Genomic DNA, 27,507 nt, shown 5'->3' on the forward strand with positions numbered 1-27,507 from the left:
AAAGAAAGAGAAAACACACATAAGGACCATTAAAATTCTGACTCTCCAGCCTCAGGAGCTGATCTTCTACACTTGTAGTTAAGTATGTAGCAACTCTCAGCTGTTTTCCATTGCCTACAGATTATTGATGTTGCTACAGGTTAAGACTGAGTTCTAAAGCTGTTTCTCTTACTAGCGAGCGCTTGCTTTTCAACATTTTAAAGTGAAGATACGAACAAACCTTTGAAAAGTGACTGAATATTTCAATGCCAATATATTTTGCATGTAAAATATAAAAATCTCTGTGTGTTGCATTTGAAATCTGATAAATATTTATTATCAATGCTGTTTGCTTTTAATCTGTTCAGGATATCATTCCTCCAGCTCTTTAGTACTTAAACAAAAATGGCATTTACATTACAATATTGCTTGCCAACAATCTCATTTTCTGGTTTAGTCAGCAGCCTTCATGCTTGATTAGTCTTTAATTATACAAATACCTACATATTAAAAAAGTTTTCTTTTTTCCATACTTTGAGCATGTAATTATTTTCTCTTGCATGCAATAACCTTTAATTTTAGGATTAAGCAACTGATTCTCTTTAGTATGGATGGATTTTTTCAAGTGTTAAAGCAAATTTGGTTATTGTATTACGAGTAGGAAAATTAACTTTAGGAAAACCTTTCATTAGTGCATTTGACAGCACACTGAGCAGCTGACAGAACTTCAAAATATTCAATATGCTTGAAAACAAAATGGATACCAAGCCTGTGTCCTCTGAAGTCAACAGCAACACTGCTCTGAATTCATCAAGAGAGCGACGGGGGCTACGCATCTTCCTCTTTTCAATATTCCTTGCTTTTGTAGTATTAGTGTTACAGCAGTACCTAGAAGCCCAATGCAAGATCAAGGCCTCACTGCATTATACCAAAAACCTGTAAAAGTTTGCAGTCTAAGGAGATCAAACAATGGTGGGAGAATCGACAAAAGAACAGAAAGACGAAGTGACATGCCAGACAGTGACAGTGCTGGGACTGCAGTCTGGTGCTCCTGACTCCAACAACCCATTTCCTAGAGCACTTCGCTTCCTGATGCAAATGAACTTTTCAAAGGTGAATTCAGTAAGCAAAGGCATAACTTGATAATGAGATTAGAGCTAAATATGCAGATGGTATGTGGCAGTAGCGCTCCCTCCCCTCCCTTCCCTGCAGTCTTCACTCATGAGAGCGTGGACTGCCAAGTTTGGGTCTACAGGACTGACATATGTTATCTCTATACTTGCTTGTACATTTGAAGTACCAGTGATTTCCCCCTAGACATACTCTTTGAATGTCTATGGGGAAAACATCAAGGAATTTTAGAATGGCTTGGTTTTCTCAAGTTTTGTTTATTTTTATATTTGTTTTACATGAACTGAAAATTCTGTCAGACATATTTTGATTGCATGGAGAACATGTTTCATAGTCAGAAGACAGTTAAAAAAAAACCAAGGAAGCTGTAATTCTATAAAGCTGGGGAGGGAGAAGAGGGGGAAACCTTCCTAATGGCATAATAAGCTTGCTCCTGTCTGACTTGAGAGCTATGAGAAACCTCCTGCCAACTTCCCTAGTAGTACTGTTGAGTCTTGTTATAAAGTGAAAAGTTGCAGACAGAGGTAGGATGGAAACGCACACAGCATCTCATTCTAGAGTGGTGATCAGTGATACAAGTTCAGCCTTTCACAATGCCAATCTCATTTTGTGTCTCTCTCTCCCAGTGGAAAAGGTCAGTAGGAATAAAGGCACTGTGAATAACAAAGACATTGTTTTTCTCCCCTCTCCTCCTCACAACATTTTCCTTTTCCTGCCTCAAATCAAGCCCTGTCCTTGAGGAATTCTATACTGATGGAAGCTGCACCCTCAGATGAATCCTGGGAATGAGACTGTTCCTTCCTGGACCTTGATCCCAGTACATCCTTAATCCTCACCATCTGCCCCACAGCCCATAGAGCACCCACACTGGCAGTTCTGCTTGGCTCTCTGCAAGGTGTCAACCATCTCCTGGGAAATGTCAAGAGGAGATCAGCCCTCTACTACCTCCTGTCCTGTTCCAGATGGAGCCACCAGTTCAACAAGCACAGCACTGCCCAAAATGAGAAGAGAGGAAGAAGAGATAGAGACAGCAGCACTTCAGCTGAGGTTACCTATCCAGCAGGTTGAAAATAGGATTATAAGGTTACTAAGGTGAAAATCACAAGAACATTAGCAACTAGCAATTTTAATATCACTTGCTATCACGTTCATTCAGAATAAGCTTCTGATATCAGTTTACTGGCCATCCCTACAACAAAGTACTGCTCTGTGCTTTGACTGGGCCCATATTTTAGGGTTTTCTTTCTAGCACCTGCATTTTTGCTAAGAGACGAGGATCCTCCAGGTCTGACTGCTTCCCTGGTGCTTGCTGCAAGCATGGAAATATTTCTTAACAGGTATACAAAGATACTGCAGCAGCTACTGCTGCTTTGAAGATTCTCACCTCCTTTAAGAACCAAACTGTACCATCATCATTCCTTTAAGTCAAAGGATAATCCTAGCAACATAGGATATGCTATTTTCATACATCAGTATTTCTCTTCTCAAATCTCAGCTTTGCCTTCCAGTCTCTTCTAGAGAACAGGCTGGTTCTCCAACTGGAATCCTCACAGGATATTTGGTCATGTCTAAGCTATAAGTCAAATTCTTGTCCTAATTTAAGATGTAATTTAATGTAATTACTGTCCTAATTGATGTAATTCCTGACAAAGATGTAATTCCTGACCTAATCTAAAATGTAATCTTGTCCCAATTTAAGATTTAATTTCTGTTGAAAATGCAGATGAAATATGGAATATTGAAATGCTTCAGCAAACAAAAACTTGCATGTGAAAATGATGAAGTATTTCAGCAGATTTCACATCATCACCACGAATAAAGCTGTTTTGATTTCTTTTGTTAATTCACTATGTTTTAGGCAATTTAATGTAATAAACTGTTGATATACAACTGAAGGTGATTTTAAACAAAAGCCATCTTCAGTTCTTTCCATTTCCCAGGCCTAAAATAGAAAATCAAAATGGAACTTTGGGCAGGGGAGAACCCAACTTTATGGAGTTACATCATTGTTGGAGAGGAAAAATCACTTAGAAAATTCCTGATCAGTTTAAGGTACTATAGTACCAAAATAAAAATTGGGTGTACTTCAAGGGTAAGACAATTTCTGAGGCTGAAAGTGTTCATCTATTTTCTTCTTCTCTTTCATTTACTTCATCTCCTTTCCCAGCTGGTGGCAAATACTTTCATTTCTTGACTCTGTCCTGGATCAGGAGCAAAAAGTGCAGTGGTGCTACAAGACATGTTGTCCTGAAAGTCATTCAAACCTTGCTGGTCAAACTACTAGTAGGAAGCCTGCAGAAGACGTCTTTATGGTGGGAGCCCTGAGGACCCACAACCTATCTCCTTCCAACATGGCTTCTACCAGTGACTTTTAGTTGTTTTTTAAAACGGTTATAGCAGAATGTACTATATTATAATACACAATGTACAAATTATTTTTAGGATCATCACATCCGTAAGATGTCAAGTCTGTTATTTCCTACCTACTGGACATGCCTTCTCATGTGCTGCAATGTACCCACTGGCTTAACCGATCCTCATTTCCTCATATCCTAACCCACTAGGAGCTCTTAGAAATACACATTTTCTGACTTGCACCTGAAGTGGTAACCTCTGGCTTTTTAATTTTCCATTTCCCACATAATTAATTGTTGGTTACTTTAAACAAAGCAGAAGGTTGCTGGAGAAAGGGGAAAAAACAAAACAAGAAGGATATGGAAAGCTCATGTATCCAGTGCCACCCCCTAGAATAAAAGGATGCATTTTTTTTCCTTTTCCCTAATTTGTTTCTAGTTGCAGCACTAAGGTCAGAATAAGCCAAGAGAATGAATGGGATAAACGTCCTGATGGGCTGCCCGAAGCTGCCTGGTGTTACGGATCAGCGTAAAACCAGCTCTCTTTCCTCTGCCTGGGCCGATGTAACTCACTGGAGTGGCAAATTACATCAGACCTACAGCTGTAACCCGACATTATGATTAATTTGATCAGTAATTTCTCCTGTTTTTCATTTTAATCGGTGTGACTATTCTGCTGTGGCAGGTCTTTCAGATCTAATTAAGATAAATTTCAGAGTAAAAGACTTGGCAGAATTTTCGAGTCAAATCCGAGCGTCAAGTGTGAAGACCTGCAGCACCAGTCAATCAATTTCCAGTAAAGACGGCAGGCTGTAACTCAGCAATCAACCCATTAACACTTAAGCAAATTTCATAATCTCCAGGCCTGTGCTTAGTCACTCTCTCAAAACAGTCTGGCTATCAATAAAAAAGAGAAAGTAGTAGTATTTTTTAAACACCTGCCCTAAACTGCAGCTGCTAAAACCACCCCGAGAGTCCACAAGTGGACACCCGGATAGATCTCAGCAATACAGCTGAAAAAGGCTTAATTTGAAACCTTAAAACACAGGCTGGAATGGCCTTTTTTTCCTCCCCTTTTTTCTCTTTTCCTTTTGAGGCAGTACCTAGAAGCTGATCAGCCTATTTGTACAAGGAGCCTATAATAACATCACATCAGGGCTATACCCTTCCATAATATAGCTCCTCAATCAGTGAGCCCACTAGGTTCTTTGGGTTCACTTGGTCCACTTGCTTGCAAACAGAATTTCTTTGTCTCACAGAATTAGAAACCTGTGGTGACTTGAATTTTTTTTTAGCTTTATTACAAAGGTGTGAGTGGTATGAAAAACAGGGAAAAATAAAGTCATGCTTTGGCAGATTTTTTTACCCCTATTTTTTAGAAATATGAGGGAAAATAAGAGGAATAAATGCTAGCAAAACAGATCCATTGGCTTTTAAACAGTGTCTGAGGGGCTGTGTCAATTTTTTCTGTTCCTAAGATCCCCAAGGGTCCTCCTCTCTGCCTGGAGAGGCTCTGGAAATAAAAGATCTTATGGGATATGGATCCTTTTCCAAATTTATCCTGGGAGGATATTATTTATTTATTTCCCCATTTATTAAATACTTAGGTTGCTTTAGGGAGTTTATTAAATGCTCCCATTTCAGAACCCAGAGCTTGCTGGGCAAACAGCTTCACTTTCCTCTTCTTCAGAGAATTCTCTAGCAAATGGTTTCCTATATTAGCCTCAGCTTCTGCCCCTTGGGTGCTAATAATTCCAGTTGTTTTGCTGGAAGATTAATTTCCTTTGCTTTAAATGTGAGTCAGACACCAGTACTCCTTGTGCTTCTGAAAATAGCAACACCTGCAGAGTATATCTGGATGGGCCAGGCAGACAGTGCTCCAACTGAGAGAAGGTTTCCTCAGGGAATGAAGAGACTAGCTTATAAAGTCTTTTTGAGAACCCTTAAACATCTCTTTGCTTTGTTTAAATGCACTATTCAACAGCTTTACAGTGTGATGTCCCAATGCCTCAACCCCCCCCAAAAAACAGTGAGCTTCTGGGAGAAGAAAGGCATCTGAGGACATCTGAAACTCTACTTGGTCCTGTGGATGGATGCAGTCCTACACCTCACCGAAACTTGCCTTTCTGTGGAAATGATGCCTATGGCTCCCCAGGTACACATGAAGAGTGGAAGTCCTCAAATAAGCCAAGCCAGGAAACGAGCTGGCATTTCTCTTCACTGTGTACCTGGACCAGGTAGCATGGTACAGCCCAGTGCAGAGGTGCCCAGGTGCCCATCTACGACAAATTGCTACGCTGCCACATCACAGTGGCCTAACCGGTGGCAGACCCAGAAGGGGTGAGAGAATAAGGGAGGCACTGGATGCACTGAAACTCAAAGCCAATAATTTCTCAAGCAGGGTTCAAGCTGGTGAACAGTAATGCTTGTGTGGTTCACAGAACTACCACACTGGCAAAAGTAGCACAAAGACGAGAGGAGAGGAATCACAACAGCATCTGCAGTGGCTAATAGGCACTTGTGTGTGTGGTATATCAGTATGACCTTGACTTTTCTAGGCAGTGGAAATTTTTACACAAGTATCTGCCTCTTCCACTCATGAAATCACCTTTATCAACCCACAAAAATCATTAAAATGCCGTAAGGCTACTCAGAAATCCAAAACTGTCCACAGAAAAAGATGTTTAAATCTGTCTGAAATGAGCAGGGGATGAAATATGCAAAATACTCTCAAGAGTTCACCAAGCTCAACTCACTTCAGCTGACTGCAGGGGAGTTTCCATGCCATTAGTTTAGAACTGATACCTAGGTCTTGCCCGTACCTCCTGGAAACCCACCTAAGACCAGCACTTCAACAGGCTCCCGCTAAGCAGGTGGTGGGCATGAATAAATGTCCACTGTACATGTCTGTATCACTTGTTGCCTTGCGATGTGCAAATATCTCAATCCCTGTTGATAGCAAAAAAATAGGAAATTCTGGAAAATGGATCCAAAGCACAGCATTTTTTCACCATTTATAAAAGATTTCTTTGTCAAACATTACCAAGTAACTTGGGAATTGATTCAGACAGTCAGACATTGCACAGTGTTATATACAGGAAGAAGGCTGGATGATTTTAGCAAAACAAGAATCCTCCTCAGTGGTACTTCTGGTGTCAAAGTCTTGATCAAGTTTTTTTGATCTCATGATTCAGTAAGCACGAGAAAAGTACAGCAGGTCTTGGCTGTGAACACAGACATAAAGACAGCCCGTGACTGTAGTCCTTGCAAGCTTATCCCAGATGCCTTTCTCAAACCGACAGAGACTTGGTTGTTTCTTCTGTATCTTAAATATATGTAAATTTATCAAAGGGTCAGTAAACACTGAGATGTCTGTAAGGTAGAATTTTCCTTAATGAGAAGCTAACCAGTGAATGAGGCTGGGGGGAAGGGAAAGGGTGGTTTTGGTTTTGTGACTTTGTGACTGTCGGAGCCTCAGGCATCTGTGTACACATTCTCCCTCATTTACAGCTGAGTGTTTCAGCCTTTCTGCTTTTCTTTTCTCCTTTGTTATAAAAGTGTTGAGGTTCCAAATACATTATTTAAGATTAGTATGAAAAATTAATCTGAAGGAGGCTCTGGTTTTGCTATCCTGGAGTTTGCTATTACTTGGAAGATTTTTCTGCTGTTGTCATCTCCTCACTTCCCTTCTTCCCTCCTTTTATTATTATTTTTTTCTCTTCATCATCTTCCGCCAGCTGCAGTTACTGTAGGCAGGCTTCTGTGACAAAAAGGCGCTTTAGGAAAGAGTTCTGAAAGCGGCCAGAATAATTTTACAGTGGGGCAATCCCTGGGGGATTTCCTGTTTGTCTATTCGCACATGAACAGAACAGCAAAAATCATTGGGAATTCTTCTATACCTATAGTGTAGCTCTCCCTTTATAGATCTGGCTGTGGGTACATTCTTCTCAATCATACTGCTGAAAAGTACAGTGAGTGCCAGCACCAGAAGCTAACCTCTATTTGGAGCCAGTTAAATACATGTTGCTGATAAAAAGCACCTTATTCTGGTAGTCAAGCAGAATAATTGGCTACTTAGTACTTGGCTAATCTGATTTTATACAGCATATAATCATGATATTATAGCTCCAGAAATTTAATTGGATGGAAACTCCATAAGTGGTGGTAACCATGCTTTGAAGTTGCAACATGCTGACCATTCAAGAACCCATATAGTTTGCCATGTAATAACATTAAACATTCAAAGGAGACGTGGATTTTCCCAGAAGTAAAGGGTTTAAAGTGCCCAGTTTACAACATGCCTTTCACTTCTGGATTCCTTTGTCTCAGTCCATTGACACAATGGAAGTAAAAATCAGACTGCGATTATCTGTATGAGGAACGTCACCATTCTAAAATGAAGGGATGAAATATCATCATCTACCTGACCCAGCACCTCCTGAAACAGAGCTCTGCTTTGGAAAATTCTCCTCTGGCTTGTCACCTTCTGCAGGTCAGCAATGCCCCTGGTTCTGCAGAGGTTTGCTTTTACCAGTGTAAATCTGGAGCACCATTACTAATGTGAGCACAGAATCCAGGCCCTAGAACCTAAAGTGAAGCTTTTCGTCTTTCTCCGCAACCATTAAAAGACTTCCTAAACATAATAGTTTTGTAGCTACAATCCAGCCCACTGAACTGAGTAAAGCATAGGGATAAAATTAGAGCAGAGTATTGCAGAACAATCCGTCATGAATCATTCTGAGACTTTTAGCTGGTGTATGCTGCACAGGTATTATTAATTCCTGATCAGCCAGCACAAGTACCTCACCCAGGTAGACCTAAGCAAGTCGCTTTCATTTAATTTGCCTTCTGAAGGACATGACAGCATCTGTACATTTTCAGATGTAATTGCTGTTATCCTTCAGAGTTTTTTGAAACAAACACAATCATCCTCCTGAATTACTGACTTTCCATGACAATTTTTTGAGGTTGCATTGTTCTAAACTAATATCTTTCAGACAGATCCTGAATAATGTAAGAGGATAAAGCCCACATGAAAAAATCAAGAATTCAGAAATGAAATTTAAGCTGTCAAACTTTAACTTAGTTGATCTTTATTCCCTTAATATTCTTCAAACAAAACCCATTTCATTCTAGTTCATAAAGCACATTACCTTAGAGGCCATAATATTGCTGAATTTTGTTCTAGGTCGATTTTTAAGTCAAAGCATTAGACATTTAAAAACTCCACATTTAAAGCAGCTATTATAGACTGGCTCTATGACCTGCTGCCAAATGTGTGCTCCCCCCTTTTCTTAGTGTTTTAGTTTTTATATTTGTGTGTAGAAAAAACCCAATTTCAGATCCAGTCTTGAGACCAGATGTATGGGGGTAAAACAGCTTTCCTCTGCAGGATTTACAATGGAAAGACAAATTTCATAGAACAGATCTTACCCCTGCTCTGCTTCAGTAAAGTACCTGAACACATCCTTCAACCATATATAAAGTGCAACAGCAGTTCCTTTGAAAATATTTCAGAGTCTCACTGGTTTGCATATAAAGAATCTCACCATTCTCTGCAATATGACAGACCGTGTTTCAAATTCTTAAGTATTTCTTTGGGAAGCTTCAGAAGTGTTATACTTGCTGTAGAAATACTGCAGAAAAGGCTAGGAGGCCAAACTAATGGCCCTCCACACACTGCCAAGGTGAGGCCTGAAATACCGTGTTAAATTGTGGCTTCTCTTCTGGATGTCAGCACACGGTGCCTTTGATTCTGTCAACAAACTTTGGGGCTTCATAGAATCATAGAATAGTTAGGGTTGGAAAGGACCTTAAGATCATCAAGTTCCAACCCCCCCACCATGGGCAGGGACACCTCCCACTAAACCATGTCACTGAAGGTTCTGGCATGGCTATTCATGGCTATTTAAATGGTGAGGATCAGAGAGGAAAGAATGTTAAAAATACTTATCCTCCAATTTCTTAGTAACTCTTTAATACTGAGCCAGAGCTGACAGCTAATGACTTCTAAATCCCTAACGGCTGCTCTGAAAGTGTCCCAGTCACGCAGCTGACTTAGCAGTACTGCTGAGCTCAGCCCAGGGGAAATGCCAGACATCTTGTGCTTGTGTCTTTCATTAAACGTAATCCCAGTTCCTAAGAGGTTTCACAGAATCCCATCCTGGTTTGGGTTGGAAGTGACCTTAAAGCTCATCCAGTTCCAACCCCTGCCATAGGCAGGGACACCTTCCACTAGAGCAGGTTGCTCCAAGCCCCTGTGTCCAACCTGGCCTTGAACACTGCCAGGGATGGGGCAGCCACAGCTTCTCTGGGCAACCTGCGCCAGCGCCTGAGCACCCTCACAGGGAAGAACTTCTGCCTAATGTCTAAGGAGATGCTCTCCTGCTGACCTGCGACCCCTCTCCAGGCTCTGGGCATCTATTTCTGGCATTGGCATCAAACTGGTAGGAGTGGGATGGATTGAGAATCCCCTTCCCCTAAGAACTTTAGTTTAAAGCCCTCTTCAGCAGCTTGGCAAGCCTATGGCAGAAGATGCTCTTCCCCTTTTCTGACACGGGAATAGTGTTTGAACTAAAACCCCCTCCGAGTACTTGGTTCCCTCCTTCCATTTCTGTTGAGTCTACTACATCCAGACCACCCTCAGAAGGGAAGCTGCAGGACAAGCGTGCTGAAGAGAAAGATGTGCCAAGGTATGTCCATGAAAACTGACACTGGCACCTCCCATGCAAGGAAATACTGGTTTTACCTCCTTTTATTGTACTTCTGCAAGTGAGGTGTGACCCTGGAGAGCGAACAGTAGAAAGTGCTTCTACTGGCCTGTACCTGTACGTCACAGATGAGACTAGAAGTACTCAGGTTCAGTTGAGATTTACATTAGGGTCAGAGGGCACATGAGAGCTAAGGCTTCAGATTCAGTGTTAGTACACACCTCTTGAGGTATGTGGACTGATGTAATCCCTCTTTCTTCCTACCCCAACCCTAATTTATATGTGCATTTGCTTTGTTTGGAAAACTGAATGCCTTTTGAAGCATAATATACAGCAGGCAGTTTCAGCAACATATAGTGTACACAGTTAGCATGCATGCATACATCACAGATGCACCAAGACAATAAAATCTAACAGAAGCTCCTCTGGAAATATTCCTGTCTCTGTATGTCAATAATCTGCATACTAAAGAGTCCCAAAGCACTCACTAGCATGACAGACTGGGCATTAAGTGGTGCCCAAGTAGCCCTTCAGACAATACACAGAAGAAGCTCTAGAAACATTATGCTCTACTGTAAGAAAAAGCTCAGAAAGCAAGGACACATCTCTTGTGGACTCTTAAGTCTATTATCTAAACCACTAAAAAATCAGATTTGATGCAATTTAGTTGAAGCTTAAATTAATGCAGGCTTAACTGACCACACTGCAAACACAGCTTCTTGTAAACCAATTCCCTTAATTGTCTGAAAAAGGATTTTTTAATTATTAAGCTAATGCAGTTTAATTTCTGCAGGAAATGGAGCCAGACCATCAGGATGCAGAAAACCTTTAAAGTCAGTCTTAAAATTTAGAGAATAAAGCGAATAGAAACTTTGCTGATTTCTAAGTGCAGTTGAACGCCAAAGTATTAGAAATTAGGAGCACTGGATCAGAGTTCTCCTCTTCCTGCGCAGGAATTCTAAGACAGGCAGAGCCCAGCATAAGGGGGGGTGCCACAGCTGTAGGTCTATTAACAGACATCCCTGTCATTAAAGTGAGCATGGAGAAAAGGCATTAACTGCATTTGTAGTTTTGGAGTCTATACTGAGACTCTTCACAAAAGTACTTGATTCTTAGCAGGATAAACTTTTGGATTGTGAGGAAGAGCAAGGATAACCCATCCATCCCTTGCACACGACCATCATCAGAAGATGTATGTTTTTTTGGTAACAGTCGGGATTATCTACCAATGAACAGCTAACTTTGCTGTCCTTGTAAGTTACCATAAAGGGTGACTGCTGGGCAAACACCATTTGAGAAGGTCACATGCTGGTAAAAATCAGATAGTTTTCTATGGGGCTTATGATATGGACTTCAGGGGCAAAAGATGTTTACTCTTCAGAAAGCAGCAGACTAGGACCATCATTAATTATGCTCTTCTGGTTTATCAGGTCTTTTAGCTGTTCTACTCTGCATATCTGTAAGGATTAACTAAGACGAGGCGGAATTTCTCAGCATGTATGGTCAGAAAGCATAACCTTCACTTGACTTCCCCTTGCACTGGAGGGAGAGCGTGCATTTTCTGTTAGACTTAGAGGTTTGTACACAGCGTCCTACCTGCAATGGATTTGGTGAAGTAAGAGGAGACGGAAGGCCATGCCCTGGTGACTGGCTGGGTTTCTGAGGGGAGCTGGAGGACTGTGAGGCCAGAGGCGGCTGGCTCTGGCTCTGGGACTGGGTTTGGTTTTGCTGCGGTGGTGCTGACGGCTGTGGCTGTGGCTGCTGGGTCTGCTGGGGTGGCTGTGGAGTCTGTGCCTGCTGACCTTGCTGCTGCTGCTGGCTTTGCTGCTGCTGCTGTTGGTGCTGGAGCTGCTGAAGATGCTGAAGCTGTTGAATCTGGGAATTCAGGGATGAGGTAGCTGTGAATCAAAGAAAGGAAAGAGAGTTATGTAGGTTTCAGTAATACTGTGCTAAGGAGAACGCTGGATTAAATTCTGTTTCTGTTACATTGTGGGAGACACTGCCCACTGAGGTCAGCTGGCCTCAGACTTCAGGCTGTTGCAGGAAACACATTCCTAACAATAACAGCCTGTAATTCTGCCAGTGCAGTCCTGTGGTGAGAGTAGGACTTCACTGGAGGCAAGGAAGGCAAACCTTGGAAAGGCTACAGCTCTGCCCACAGGATGGGTGCCAGCGCTGACCAGCAGCCTGTGCTCAGACAGTTTACCAGTGAAGCCAATGAGAATTTTGCATGCCTAGAGAAGAGGCAAACAGGATGTCATGGCACAGAGCATAGCAAGAACTCATAACATGAACTGTGTGCTGTTAAATAAAGGAGGAGAAAACCAGAGTTGTAAAATAAAGGATGCTCTGAAAAGAGCTTTGTCATGTCTTTATGCAGCAGGTGTCAGGAAATAAAACATTCATCTGTGAAATTCCTCGTGCAATGCATAGGTAACAAAAATACCCAATAAAATGTGTGTGTGTCTGAAATTGGAACTGTTCTGCATCATTGACATCTAAAAGCTATAAAGTACTCTTGTGAAATAGGGTAGGCATCCTCTGCACTTGCACTGCTCACTTACATCTGTTAGTAAAGGTTGTTGTGCTTTGCTAGCATGCACTCCAAAGCTGAAGGTTGGAAATTGGTAGACCACATCAACCTACTGGCACAGAAGAGGAAGCTTTATTTCCCAGAGACACTCTCAAACTGACTAGGGCATTCATTAAGTTCAGGAAGGCAGGAAGGGTGCCACAGGGATGTCAGTAAGGAAGAACAGCTTTAAGCAGCAACCAGAACATCACAGGAATCTGACGCTTTCTGGGGTAATGCCCTGAATAAGTCACAGGGGTCTCCGGCCTTACCCACTGTAATCAGCATCTTGGGGGCTGTGATAGATGGCTGTAAGATCCCAAAAGGAACAACTTACAAGGTCATTGCACTATTCTGCACTCTGTATACTGCTTTGCCAACACTACGCTGTATTCTAATTTCTATCAGCAGAAGGCAAAGTAACCTGGGAATGAACCAAATTTATTACTTCTAAAGTGCCATTCAGATTTCATGGCCAGAACCTCTGCTCACCAAGTTATTTGCGGATTGGCAGATAAAGCCAAGCCATCTCCACTTTTTTTCCATGCCAACTGCCCTATTTTAGCTTTCTAGATGTCCATGCCCTGGGAATGAACTTGAAGTCTTGGTACAACTTATGAAATCAATGAGCCATAAACTGGAATAAGCAAAAGAAAAAAGAAAATGGAGAAAGATGAGGCAGAATGGATAAGCCAGAAAAGGCTGTATGAAGGCAAAACAAAAGACTTGGTAGGAAAAGCTGTTGGTCATCCATTCTTATACTCACAACTGCTCTAAATTTTCTCTCACCAGAGGCAGGAATCATACCACAGATGTGCCTTTATTAGAATTATAGTCATGTGTATGTGACTTCAGCAAAGGACCTGAAAAATGCAGGGAAGGAGGACTGGTAACACCAGTATATTCCATCAATAAGGTTACTGTGGAAGTTTTGTGTTTCAACACAAAACAGTAACCATCAGATTAAAAACACATATGGTATCCCATGCAAAAGAAATCAGCCTGGAGAAATAAGGGTACACTCCCATCAATCCCACAATCAGGACTCATACCTAAATACCCCAGAGTCAAAGGTAAATGCAAATATAATCTAAGGAATATGAGAACTAAGAATAGAGAAGGTTAGTATACAAAAAAGCAACTGGATAGACAAATATTTACCATAGCAGGAAGCAACTCAGACGGCAAGCAATGACATTCACCAGTTCTACCTGTAGGTATGTACACAGATGTTGTGTTTTAAGCCCAGCCAGCAACCCAGAACCACGCTCACTAACCCCCTGTTTTCTCCCCCACTGCTGGAGGGATGGGGAGGAGAATCAAAAGAATGTAACTGCCACAGGTTGAGATCAGAACAGTCCAGTAACTAAGGTATAACACAAACCACTGCTGCTGCCACCAGTAATAACAATGATAAGGGAAATAACAAGGGAAAAGAATACAACACCTCACCACCCGCCGACTGATACCCAGCCTGACCCCAGCAGTGATCTATACCTTCTGGGTAACTGCCCCCAGTTTATATAGTGGGCATGACGTGCTGTGGTATGGAATACCCCTTTGGTCAGTTTGGGTCAGGTGTCCTGTCTCTGCTTCCTCCCAGCTTCCCCTTCTCTCTGGCAGAGCATGAGACTCAGGAAGTCCTTGGTCAGAGTAAGCATTACTGAGCAGCAACTAAAAACACTGGTGTTATCAGTGTTTTTCCCAGGCTGAAAGTAAAAGACACAGCACTGCACCAGCTACTAAGAAGGAGAAAAAATGAATGCTACTGCTGAACCCAGGACAACAGAGTAGAAAGACCCTTCCCATTCCTATAAGGGAAAATCAGACCTAGACCAGCTCTTTATCTTGTGCAGGCCATTTCCTTACTTGTGCTAGTTTAGTGATCTGGACAAACCATGGATAACCAGAACCAGGCCTTCAAACACAACAAGCCCTTACTGCTGCCAAGAAGCATAACTTGTAATCCACACAGCTCAAAGACAGGAACAAGAGGTCCTTTTATATCCCATGTTCACAACTGGACAGTATGAGACAAACCTTTCTCTGTAGTAGATTAGATACAGTATTGTTTTTTTTCCTACTGTAATGGTCCTCAAACCCTTTTTCTCCTACAGGGCAATCTTAAAGGCCAAGGCTTGGAACAATGGCTTTGCCAGAATGCCATACATTTGTATGTAGGGCACTGGGTCACGTAGTAAGGGACAGGCAAAAACATTTGAGGTGTAAGTGAAACCATCTCCTGAAACATTTTTGGAGCACAGAACATGCTTGGCTCCTTGAGGTACATCTTTCAGCTATGTCCTGGATTCAGCAGTAGCAGTCATGTTTTTCCCTTGTGTTAACTGGTGCAGTGCTGTGTTTTGACTTCCAGCTTGAGAACAGTGCTGGTGATACCGATGTCTTCGGTTGTTGCTAAGTGATGTTTACCCTGACCAAGGACTTTGTGAGGCTCATGCTCTGCCAGGGAGGAGGGGAAGCTGTGAGGAAGCAGAGACAGGACACCTGCTCCATACCACAGCACGTCATGCCCGGGGTGGGGGGTAACTGGGAGTTACCCAGAAGGACACGGGCTTCCCGGTGGAACTCGCTTTCTTGGCCGGTGGTATCGTATTCTCTTCCCTTGTTATTTTCCCTTATCATTGTTTTAGCTGATAGTAGCGGTGGTGATTTGTTGCTGGACTGTTTTTGTCTCAACCCGTAGGAGTTGCAATCCTCCTCCCCGTTCCTCCGGGAGCGGGGAAGGGGAGAGCCCCGGTGCGGGGAGGCGGGGGGTGGGAGACGGACACGGACCTCGATTGTTGTCAGCTCGGCACCACTCACTGGGAGTGAGTGAACAAGTTACCTGACTGGGTTTAAACCACGACAAGCTAGAATAGGGAAAACAGAATCATAGAATAGTTAGGGTTGGAAAGGACCTTAAGATCATCAAGTTCCAGCGCCCCTGCCATGGGCAGGGACAACTCACACTAAACCATCTCACCCAAGGCTCTGTCCCACCTGGCCTTGAACACCACCAGGGATGGAGCATTCACAACCTCCCTGGGGAACCCATTCCAGTGCCTCACCACCCTCACAGTGAAGAACTTCCACCTTATATCCAATCTAAACTTTCCCTGTTTCAGTTTTAACCCGTTATCCCTTGTCCTGTCACTACAGTCTCTAATGAAGAGTCCCTCCACGGCATCCCTATAGCCCCCCTTCAGATACTGGAAGGCTGCTACCAATCCCTGAGGGACACCAAATATGGCCAGTAACTAACAGAGATAATATGAGGTAACATAGGATGGAGGGACCATGTGAGTCTGATAACATAAAAGCGCAAAACTGGGTCAGTGCTAAATTTTTGTCCATGAACTTATGTTTGAACTTACGGGACGCAAAAAAGTCTCTGTTGACAGAATATTTAGATAAATGGTGATATACAAGACATGAGGAGAATGGTAACGAAGCTCAATGTGCAAAATAAATAGTTATGACAAACTAAAACAAATGACGGGGCGGTTGCATTATATTGCAAAAGGATTTCTTGTTCTGTGTGTGTGCATGTAGCTCAGATCAATCAGAAGATTGATATTTAATAATCGTTAGTATTAGTGTTCCCCACAGAGCATATGGGTTTCTTTGAGGATGCTTTTGTTGCAATGTTGCCACTGATATAATTAGCCCTGCAAAATTCGAGTCGAAAGGACAGACAGAAACAGTACTGATCTGTTTGTTAACCACTGCACAAAAATCCATGCTTACTGAAATAACAGAATCATAGAATAGTTAGCGTTGGAAAGGACCTTAAGATCATCTAGTTCCAACCCCCCTGCCATGGGCAGGGATGCCTCACACTAAATCATGCCACCCAAGGCTCTGTCCGACCTGGCCTTGAACGCCGCCAGGGATGGAGCATTCACAACCTCCCTGGGCAACCCATTCCAGTGCCTCACCATCCTCACAGTGAAGATTTTCCTCCTCATATCTAATCTAAACTTCCCCCGTTTAAGTTTTAACCCCTTACCCCTTGTCCTGTCACTACAGTCTCTAATGAAACGTGACTTTACTAAATGTCTGAAACTACTTAAGAAAGATCCCATTGTTGCATGTGTTGGGATTTACTTGCTAGAAGAGTTATCCTCACTGTGTAAGCCTCAGTTCCATTAACAAGTCATGCCTTTGATCAGCTGCTGAATTACATTCTTAAAAATTAAATCTTCATTAAGTTTCCATTTTCCACAAGACTTTGCTGAATAAGCATTTTGATTTCAGCATTCTTTCTTCTGCCAATACATCAACCAAGGGACAGAATCCAGACAGGTAAGCATCATCTAGCCAATCACTCACTCCCCACTGGCTGCGATGGGGAGGAAAACTGGAAGAACGTAAACCCCTCAGGTTGAGATAAGAACAGCTTAAATAACTAAAATAAAATATAGCAATAATAGAAATAATAACAACAGTAACAATATCAATAATAGTGAGCAACAAATAAGGAGAAATCAAAATTCAGGAAACACAATACAATTGCTCACCACCAGCTGACCAATACCCAGCCTGACCTGAGCAGAGATCAGTTCCTTCCAGGTGACTCCCCCCAGTTTCTATGCTGGGCATGACCTGCTCTGCTATGGAATACCCCTTTGGCTAATTTGGGTCAGGTGTCCTGGCTCTGCTCCCTCCTAGCTTCTTGTGCCCCTCCTCACTGGCAGAGCAGGAGAGACTGGAAAGTCCTTGACTGGGGTAAGCGCTACTGAGCAACAGCTAAGACTGTGGTGTGTCATCAGCATTGTTCTCAGACTGAAGCCAAAACACAGCATTGTACCAGCTACTGGGAAGAAAAATATCTCTATTCCAGCTAAAACCAGGACAAGAGGGAAAGAAAAGGGGAAAATACACCTCAAGAGCTTTTTATCGTTAACCTAAAATTTTACAGGTTGAGGTCATAGCGATCTGCTAATGCTGAATGGCCACCTCCGACATACTTCTGTGCACTGACAATGTGTGCATGTGCAGTCACACAGGAAAGCTGACTTGTGTGGTGAATGAAGAGGGTCTGAAGCTGACCTGGAAAACACCAAGCTTGTAAATTCTGTGCCTATGTCCAGCACTCTCAGGTAAAAGCTTGATATGGGGATTTTTTTTTTTCATTCCCCATCTAGGAGTAGAAAGCTTTTCATTCAGTACTGCTTAACACTTGAACATTGGCCGATGCAGGAATAACAGTACCTCTACTGTTCACTTTTGTACTGGAGATGCACACATCCTTGCTGGGGTGGAAGGTTGTCCCCCAGGGGAAAAAAATTGTTGATAGAGAAAAGTTACTTTATGGAAAAGTTTCCAAGTTCATTGCCAGCAACTGCACAGAATTATTTAAATAACTTGTCTTTTCACATAATTCCTTTAAAAAGTCTCTCTGGAGCCCACTCTCACGCTGAGCTATAAATTGCTTTGAATGGCTTATGACTGTTTAACATGCTGTTGCTAAACAAACAGATAGGAAATTGGTAGAAGGGCTGTTAGATCAGACAAGGCTTTCCCAAAGCCACACAGTAGGTATACTGCAAAGGTGGATTTAGGGCTCGGGATCATGCCTGCAGTCCGGTGTTCCTGCTGCCTGATTGCACTGCCTCTCACAATGTGTGTACTAGCCACAGCAGGGGTTGTGTCATATTATTGTTTGCAATCAAATCCAATCCAACTCCCAGAGCTTGCTTGCATAGCTCATCCATTATAAATCGTATACCTGTCTAGCATTTGTCACTTTCTGCAGAGCTTGGAGCCTGATGGAATTTCAGGTGGTACAACAGCACAATGCCTGCATGTATAAAAGATAACATGCACTGCCTACCTCACAGGAATCTTTTTATGACTTACTGGCTAACAGCTGGGTAAAACTTTGACATATTTAAGCGAGAAGTGCCTACCTGCTTTCAGAATTGCATTCGAGAATTAAAAAGGCTTGTACAAAAGTTGCAGAAAGTTCTTTCTGTGGTTAAAGAAGACAACATAAAGTGCATCACCTTAAAAGAGAGATAATTAACCAAAAATGCATGCAAGCTGTGGAACGCTGTGAGGAAAAGCCACAAAAGCTGTGTGACATCTCAACTTGCCTTAAGAAAAATACACGCTGAATATCTACCAGGTATCCAAGAAGAACTAAAATCTACAAAGAAACAATGGCACGAGGGTTCTTCAAACTTATGTTTTAACTATCATTTCTTGGTTGCTGCAGTGCCAGGGCAGACTTCCCAAGGGATCACCTCATGTTTTATGATCCTACTTTAAGCAGATTATACTTAGCCACAGTATTGGAGCATTTACATTAGAATAAGAGCCATGGAGTTAAGTGGTGCAAATGGATGGTCCAGAAGCAGCAAAAACAAACTCCGATCTCCCCAGTCACCTGCTTCTGTCACAGACCTCAGACATCTTTAAGGACTTGGAGAAAGTTATGATCTACAGAACACACACTTTCCTGACTCCTTCTGGGGGATGCCTTAGGCACAAGGCTGCTGTGCATTTACAGTATTTACATAAAATGTGTCTTTTCCCATTTTTCTTGTAACTTCTGTTGCTCTGCTGGTTACCTACACAGGAATCTGAAACCAAACTAAAATGCCCCTCTGTCGAGTGGTGCAATGGGAAAAATTCACCTCTGCTGCAGCCATGCTGAAAGAAGTAGTCTGATTCATGACAGGGGTAAAGATCTATGACTGGGTCTTTCTTAGTGGCAAAACTGAAAAGGCAAATCCCAATCCTGATTGCACTGACTGAGAGTAGTATCAACTGCCTGGTGCCTCTGGCTGACATTATCACTTTAGCGTGGGAATGGCTCTGGCTGTATTTGAAATAAAAATATACATTTTAAAGTTTAATCACATTTCTCCAAAAAGCAAGGACCAGAATTAAGCCCACAAATGTTTAGATAATGAAATGTAAAAGAAATTGCAAATGTGTATATAATGAGAAAAATTAGGACTCTTTCACCTCTCATTCACAACATAAACTCAGACCTCTACAGTGCTTGGCAGAAGATCAAATTAATGTTCAGGGATTCAATTTGTATCTAGAATCTGCTCTTGTGGATAAGCTTCACATAATGTCTGATTTATTTCATTACTGTTTTGTGCATGCTTGTTTCTGTGTAAAGAGGAAGAAAGGGCAGGAGGAATAAGAAACAATTTTAGCCTAGAAACCATTGTGCCACTTTATCCTCTACCCTCTTATTTACATAATTGCATAGATGTTCTTCAGTGCCTTCTACAATGTACAATGGACTAAAAAGGAGAAACTCATACATTAAACCTTCTCCTGTTTGACTGAGCACAGAGCTTGACTCTTGCCATTTCAAGGGCCTAATGCCTTTTTCCACTTCCCCAGTAATGGAGAATGCATTTGCATTGCATAAACTGAAAAGTGTAACTAACTAAAGCATCTGGGCTTGTGTTCGAACCGACATGGCCAGATTTTCTCTTCCACCCTGTTGTTTCTCTTCTAATGAGGTTTATGCCTTTCTTTCTAACAGATTTTCTAAGGATTGAATGCACAAGCTGAACAGTCTAATGCAAGCTCATCTTTACACTCTCTCCCTCCTGGGTAATGAGCAGTAGGTGAGCCAAATACCCAGTGTAGTCTTGCATATGCTTGAATTTTCTTTTTGAGAGAAAAATGTGAGTTGCATTAAAGCACCATCTTTGGGGGTGAAGGGGAAGGAAGGGTTAGACTTGTGGCTGAAGAGATTAGTAATGGGATACAGAGCAACTTACTTCTCAATCAGTGGTTCAAATCTAGTATAGGTCAATATAGGGAACAAAAGTCACTGCACTTTAATAGTGCTTTTGAGTGCTTGCAACCTGATAGAAGATCTATTAGATGTATAGGATATGTATTCACACACAGATACCCACAGAAAGCCAGCATTGGAAGCAGTCTGTCACACAGTCAAGGTAATAAACTGATGTTCTCCCAGTACCTATTAGGAAGATCACTAGAGCTTTGGATGGCATCAACTGACATCTTTATTTGTACTTTCAGCAGAGAGGCTAAGGATAGGAAAAGTAAAGAGACCAAGCATCTTCTCCTTCCTAAAGGTGATCCTTTCAAGGTTACAGCTGCAGAACACGGATGGGGTTACGGGGAGATACCTGCATTGCCTAAGCTCCTCTGTACCAATTCTGCAGAGAAACAGAGGGCTTTGCTTTCTACTGTTGTCATACGCAACATCTTTCATGAGCACTAAATTTACTTTAAAGAATATAGGCAATAAAAAGGAAGTATTAAGAAGAAAACCATCATAATTTATATGGTGCCTGTGGTGTCTCCACATTTTGATGAATACTGGAGCTTCCCTGAAAAATGATCCACTGCATGGAATAAATCTGACATTTTTTCCCTTATCAACCTTAAAATGTACAATAATCCACTAAAATCTTAAGGAAATAAAAAAAAAAAAGTGAAAGGAAGAAAAAGTTGTTCTAGATAGAGAGCTTGACTAAACATCAGGGCAAGCATATTTGGAATACTTTCCATTTTAAGATAATCTAGGGGCTATTTTCCTCTAGTTTATGACAACACTCTGTGAGTAAAGTTCCCTGAGTGTACTGTAAAAATTGCATTAACCTATTTAAAATGCCCAAAGGCAAGAACAAGCTGGAGAAATTAGACTTTAATAAGCCATTTGCTTCCTCAGCTCAAATGGGACCTTAGGCCTCATACTGTACAGATGGCTGAAACATTAACTGGAGGCAAGGTATCATCAAGACACGGGGGATCAATCACGGAGTTGTCTTGGGACTCTCATGCAAAGACAGGCAATTAAAAACCTACCATAACATAGTCTGAGGGCAATGTAAGTATTTGAATGCCAAAGGCCGGGTGTCAAGCAAGGGATTATCTAGATCTGGTAAACTAATTTTACCAGTTTATGGTTTTTTTTTTTTGGTGAAAACATGACTTTTTCAGAGATCAGGGGCCAGAATCTTAACATCAAGTCTTTATACCAGACAAAAGTAGTTTTCTAGTTACAAAGAGAAGGACTGGTCCCAGATTGTCTGAGAACAGAATAGTGTTGGACTGGAAAATCAAATAGGCTGCCATAGTGTTCCCACAGATTGAATTTCCAGGCTCTATTGAGCCCAGAATGTTCCTATGGATGAGAATTTAAGATAACCTCCCATTTCTTGGGGAAAAAATCTGCAGGAGTCCTTTGAAAGAAACTAATTGACAGAGAAAAAATTATCATCTAAATGCCAACAGAGCCTGATATAAGATTTCACAGGCAAAGGGATGTGACAGGCAACAGATGAATGACACAGAAATTAAGTTTAAAACAACAGTCTGCTGACTCAGAGAACAATGACCATGACTCATAATGGACATCAGACACTCTCTGCACATACAACCTTTAACAAGAACTGCAGCTTATTTTTTCCTCCCCTTGTCTCTTTCAAATGCTCTGATATTGATGGGAACCATACTTTCCACAGCACTTATGCCCACGGGTCCCCAGTTCACCAGGTGTTGTGTGTCGTCGTCCCCCCCCCCCCCCCCATTTCTATTGGCAAGGTGGCCATGCAAGGCTTTGGGGCAAAGTCTTCTCAAGAGGCTTCAAAGGGTGATTTTGCATTCTTTCAGATAAAAGATCTGCAGTTGCATCTTCTATAATTGTTTATGGCAAATGGCTCTTCTGACAAAGAAATATTTATCCAGGTATAGCTTCAGCAATGGTTCTTTGAAGGTAAGGAATTATTAGAAGTCTCTTCAAAGTGTCTTTGAAGTGAGTCATGTTTCCTTAACTAAAAGTGAAGCTACTGTAAGTGAAATGTAGTGGGGGGGTTGTATAGGTGTGGGTTTGGGCTTTTTTAAACAATACACTTGAATAATGGATCAAAGCGTTTCTGGTGTAAAAGGTTGGCCTTGATGCTGAGCTTGTGGAAGTGTCCTGAGAATGACAAAGGACAATGTCACTTTCCCCCAGTCTCAGCTGAGGGAAGCAGCAGAGGGTACCATGCCCACCAGGTGACTTGGTATGCCTGGTTGCTTTCAGCTCTCAGACTCATTATATCTCAAGCTTCTATCATTTTCCACTTCCAGCCTATTCTGAAAGCTGGCAGACCTGAGACCACTCTTTTTTTATTAAGAACTTCAAGACTCAATCAGCTGCAAATTCTGTTCCCAGTGTGCAATTCCAGCTAGAGAAGTTAGCAGAGCAGCAGTAAGGACAGGCCATGGAATGATTCAGAAAACAGGAGGGTGTACACTATAGGAAGGAAAAAACACAGCCTAGTCCTTTCCTTTACAATCAATAAAATGACAACAGCAAGTATGAGAACCAGGTGCAAAAGTGGCAGTTATAAAATGGATTTATAGAAACACAGAATGGTTTGGGTTGGAAAGAACCTTAAGATCACCTAGCTCTAACCCCCCTGCCATGGGCACAAAAATGCTCTGCTGGAGCTGTGACTTAGACTTCAACCTTGCTAATGGGCCCCATTATCCTCAATGTAGCCTTAAACTTCTTGTTTTACCAAGCTATGAAAAGTTTAAAATGGAAGCAACACGATGAAAAAGGTGGGGAGGAGAACAAACCAGAACATGTGGCCTGATCCTGCAAGGGCTGTAATGTTCTCATTCCCTATGTAGCTCCCAGGACCATTCCTCACCAGCAGAACACACACACAGTACCACATTGAACACGGCATTCTTCATCAGACACTGAAGAATAAAAACAGACTAAAAAACTTTCTCTAAATGACACGAGATAGCCGTGGTACAGGAGCAACCTCAAGCACAGGTCACTGGGTTGGTGAGGAGTGCTGGGCTAGGTTCTGTAACCTCAATATGTGAGCAGAAGATGGAGGTGTTCTTTCTTTAGATAAGGGAGCAATGCAGAGGGATACACAACTCCCTCCATATGAGAAATTGTACAAGAGCTGGGAAGTGAACTCTGACTTGGTAATCTCTCACATGAGCCATTCCTGAATGTATGTACCACTATCAGGGTTCATTATGTTTGCCTGCTGTTGACTCACAGTAGCTCTATTTTGCTGTCTTTAAGAATCTTCCATTATTTTTATTCGCTCTGCATAGATAAGAACGGCTGTATTTAGTTGTGTGCATTTCAAAACACACCACAGTATCTAGAACTGCTTTCTTTTTGTCAGCTTTAAGCTAATTCCAGGTCAGTTCAAGGTGATCTGTCTAGATCCCTTCTCCTAGCTTGATAGTTTTACTTGCAGAGAGATGAAAACCAAAGTTAAGCAATAGGTGAGCAGCAGTTCTGGATTCTGCTGCTGGTCATCCGCTGTGGAATGACTGACTGCTTATTTTTAATTTGCAGTAATATGAGGGAGGCTGAATATCAGATTTCTCTCCTGTCCCTATAGCTCATCAGCCAAACATGTTGTTGCTTCGGGTGCTAAGCTCAGTTCGGCTGTGCCTGGCATCCATCACCTTCACAGAGCAAAAGTGAATTAGCTGCTCTTTGAGTGCTCGTGTTCTTCCACCTACATAAATTTCCCTCTCGTTGAAATAAACAACTTGATTGTTCACTGAGGTGCTGGCACAGGATGCCCAGAGAAGCTGTGGCTGCCCCATCCCTGTCAGTGTTCAAGGCCAGGTTGGACACTGGGGCTTGGAGCAACCTGCTCTAGTGGAAGGTGTCCCTGCTCATGGCAGGGGGTTGGAACTGGATGGGCTTTAAGGTCCCTCCCAACCCAACCCAGTCTGGGATTCCATGCTTATTCACACAGATAAAATGCCCATCAGTAGAAAATTTGGGTGGGAGACTTTGGGAGAAGACTTTATAAGCACTCCTCATTCATGGACTCTAAAGTCAGTCGTGCTTCTGTGTTAGGATGAAGCCCCATCCACAGTTGAACAGAAGGGCTGACGAGTGCAGCTGCAGTGCTCTGCCCAGTTACTGCACTACCTACTTCATGGCTTTCAAAAGCACACAGGAACCCCATGCTGTTAGATAACTCATACATATTTGGACACTGCAAACTAGTTATTAGCAGGCCCTTGAACAAATGGCATCTAGATCTTACCTTAGCTATTAAGCTGCTTCTTCAAGGTTAATTTTTGATTAGAAAGGGATACACAGCAAATAATAAAATAAATTCCACTTATAATAATGCGTTTGCTTACATGGAGGAGTCCCAATTTATAGGAAGGGAACAGAATCCAAAAGATGAATTTACAATTGGCCAAAAATCAACTTAAAAATCATTCACTATTTCTGTCCACATATTCAGTCAGAACAGAATGTTCTTGCCCTTCTGATGCAGTAACTAGTACCTTATTTCCCTTATCAGGAGAAATGCTTGCTTTTTCAGAGCAGATAATGGAAGAAAAACTGAATTTGGTTGCTAACCAGTCATTCTCAAAAAACTCCTCACAAGAAGCTAGCCTTTGCATTCCTTAATGCCTCAACTTTAATATTTAGAAAACGAAATATCGTTTTAAAGAAGGGCTTAGGTCTCATCAGATGCATATGTTTAGCTATACTGAACCCAAATGATTCTATAAAACATTCTTTATGTTCTTCACCTTCTTCAGGTTCGTCAGTCTTTTGAACAAATTCAGCGATGTGTAGAAGGCAGGCACACACAAGTCTTTACCAATACACTGTTATAAATAGTAAATAACTGCTCCTAATGTTATCTTCTTGAGAATTTTAACATAATGCTGCAGAACTTGCTCTAAAAGTACAGAAAATTCACAAGAGAATGTATCCGAATAGGTACATTTTATTCATCCTATAGAAACATACCTGCAGTGATGCAATCAGGTTGCATAGTGCTTCCATACAACAATTATAATTTTCTCTTTAATATTTTTTCTGCAACACATACCCTTTCCATAAAGTAATGCAAAAGCTAACTTTGAACTGTAGTGAACTGAGAAAACATTGTTGACAATGAAAACACTGGTCATCATGCAAAATTGATTGCTAATATATAGGCCATAGATGGTGATGTTTGGCTAGGGGGTAAGGGCAAGGGGAGAGAACTTACTCTTCACAGTTTCCTTGCTTGTGAAATCACTGCATTTCTCATCCTCATGAGGAAGCCCACTGAGAAGTGTAGGTGAAAATACTACATAAATACTGGGCAAATACCATTACTAGATTTACTGCGGTAACTCCAATGTCAATTAAATGGAGATTAATTTGTTCCAAAACAGTGTATTTAAATGAAAAGCCTGGACCATTCAACAGTACAAAATAAAGAAACGCATGTCAGTGCTGATACAAGATCTAGCTTTTTACTTAAATTGACTTCTGATTAAAAAACTTACAGGAAAAAATGCGTCTCAAGTGGTATGAACTATCTATCATGGTAACCCTGAGAACAAAAGTTGGCACAGTTATTGAACATGGGAATCTGAAACCACTGCTTTACATACGTTTCGCCAAGTTTTAACTAAGTAGATGCAAAAAACTATTCCTTTCATTTTCAGTGCCAGGTATTTTGTCTTTACTCTGTTGATTTTAATAGCTCGCTCAGAAGCTGGAAATGAATGTTTCTTCCATCATCAATTTAAAACTTTTCCATTTGCCAACTAGGGATATAAACTGTGTGTTTTCAATGAAGCTGAAATTAATATGGTTTCTTTTGAGTTTCCATCCAAATGCCAGGGAGCATGGGGCAAACTATGCTTTCATCTCCATCTTGAGACAGAGCCAGGCCCAGCACCACGTGACAACAACGCTCCTTTCTTCCCGTCTCTCCCACAGTCTTCCAAAACAGGCAATTTTTGGACTCCTGTTTGTCTAAAGACTACCTGGAATGACCACCTCTACAGTGGCTCTCCAGCACTCTATAGGGGAAGGCAGTTTCTATGGCCATCATCTCCAGCAGTTCGACTGCTGTTGTCTCATAGAGAGCCCTCACTTTGAGCAGATATGGCCCCATCAGCTTCTTTTTCTTACCAGCTGTGGACATCTACTTCTCTATAGCTGTGGAACAATGGCAGCAGCTCAGCAATCCTTGCCTTTGAACAGGGGACTGAAGAAAATGCTATCTGGCTACACGTTATTGTCAGAAAGTTATTCATGTGATTATAGGCAAAAACTTATGTAAATGCCTGCCTTTATTTTGTCAGGAATATTTAGGGAATTTGGGGTTTTGCCACTAGCTACTCAATCATTAGAGCTGATGAGAACTGCATCAGAACACCTACAAAGATAAGACCTGTAAGTGAAGGCAAGTGCTCTTTAAGCAATCATCCAGTGCAAAACATTTCATTAGAGGTTTGCAGCAAACACTGCTGACCATTTTATGTATTTGGATTATGGATCCAATGGATTTTCAATTCATAAAGAAACTAATGCCAGAAAAGCACCATATGCTTTGATGTTTTGCACAGGAAAATTAAGAGGGGAAGCCAAGAACATAAGACCTCTGATGCCCATCAATCAACACTGGTCCACGGACCAGTACAGAGAAAACCAGAAATCATTTCCATCTCTTTCTTTTTTTTAAAAGCAGCGTTACCCTTGAATAGATTCATTCTAATAGTCCCAATTATCCTGTACTGTGAAATGAGGTCTGACTTGTTGCAATCAGAGTGCTAGAGGCATTGCTGATTTAACTGATGCTGCAATGATTTTCAGATTTGATCATGGTATATCCACTAAATAGATAAGCGTTAGATGCCTGCACTAAATTCTGTCACTTCTTTCAACTGTAAGAGGGAGCAGCCTTTTTGTCAAGTGCTGTCTGATGGGTGCTGTGCAGACCTGCATCTCACTTGGCTGCCAGGGCTCTCT

At 41.8% G+C, this 27,507-nt stretch overlaps 1 protein-coding gene across 5 annotated transcripts in view; it reads right to left on the bottom strand.

The window, feature by feature from the left end:
* The window catches only part of POU6F2 (POU class 6 homeobox 2), a 304,700-nt gene that overhangs the window by 85,519 nt on the left and 191,674 nt on the right, over positions 1–27,507 (bottom strand). For all 5 annotated transcript variants that reach the window (XM_062625447.1, XM_062625444.1, XM_062625443.1 and 2 more), the window contains exon 5: positions 11,771–12,072. In XM_062625447.1, coding sequence (XP_062481431.1) covers positions 11,771–12,072 — 302 coding nt within the window. The remainder of the gene's footprint in view (positions 1–11,770; positions 12,073–27,507) is intronic.

Source organism: Pezoporus occidentalis, unplaced genomic scaffold (genome assembly GCF_034315485.1).
Source record: "Pezoporus occidentalis ecotype Australia unplaced genomic scaffold, CSIRO_AGI_Poc_V1 ctg28, whole genome shotgun sequence".
NCBI classification, from domain to species: Eukaryota; Metazoa; Chordata; class Aves; order Psittaciformes; family Psittacidae; genus Pezoporus; species Pezoporus occidentalis.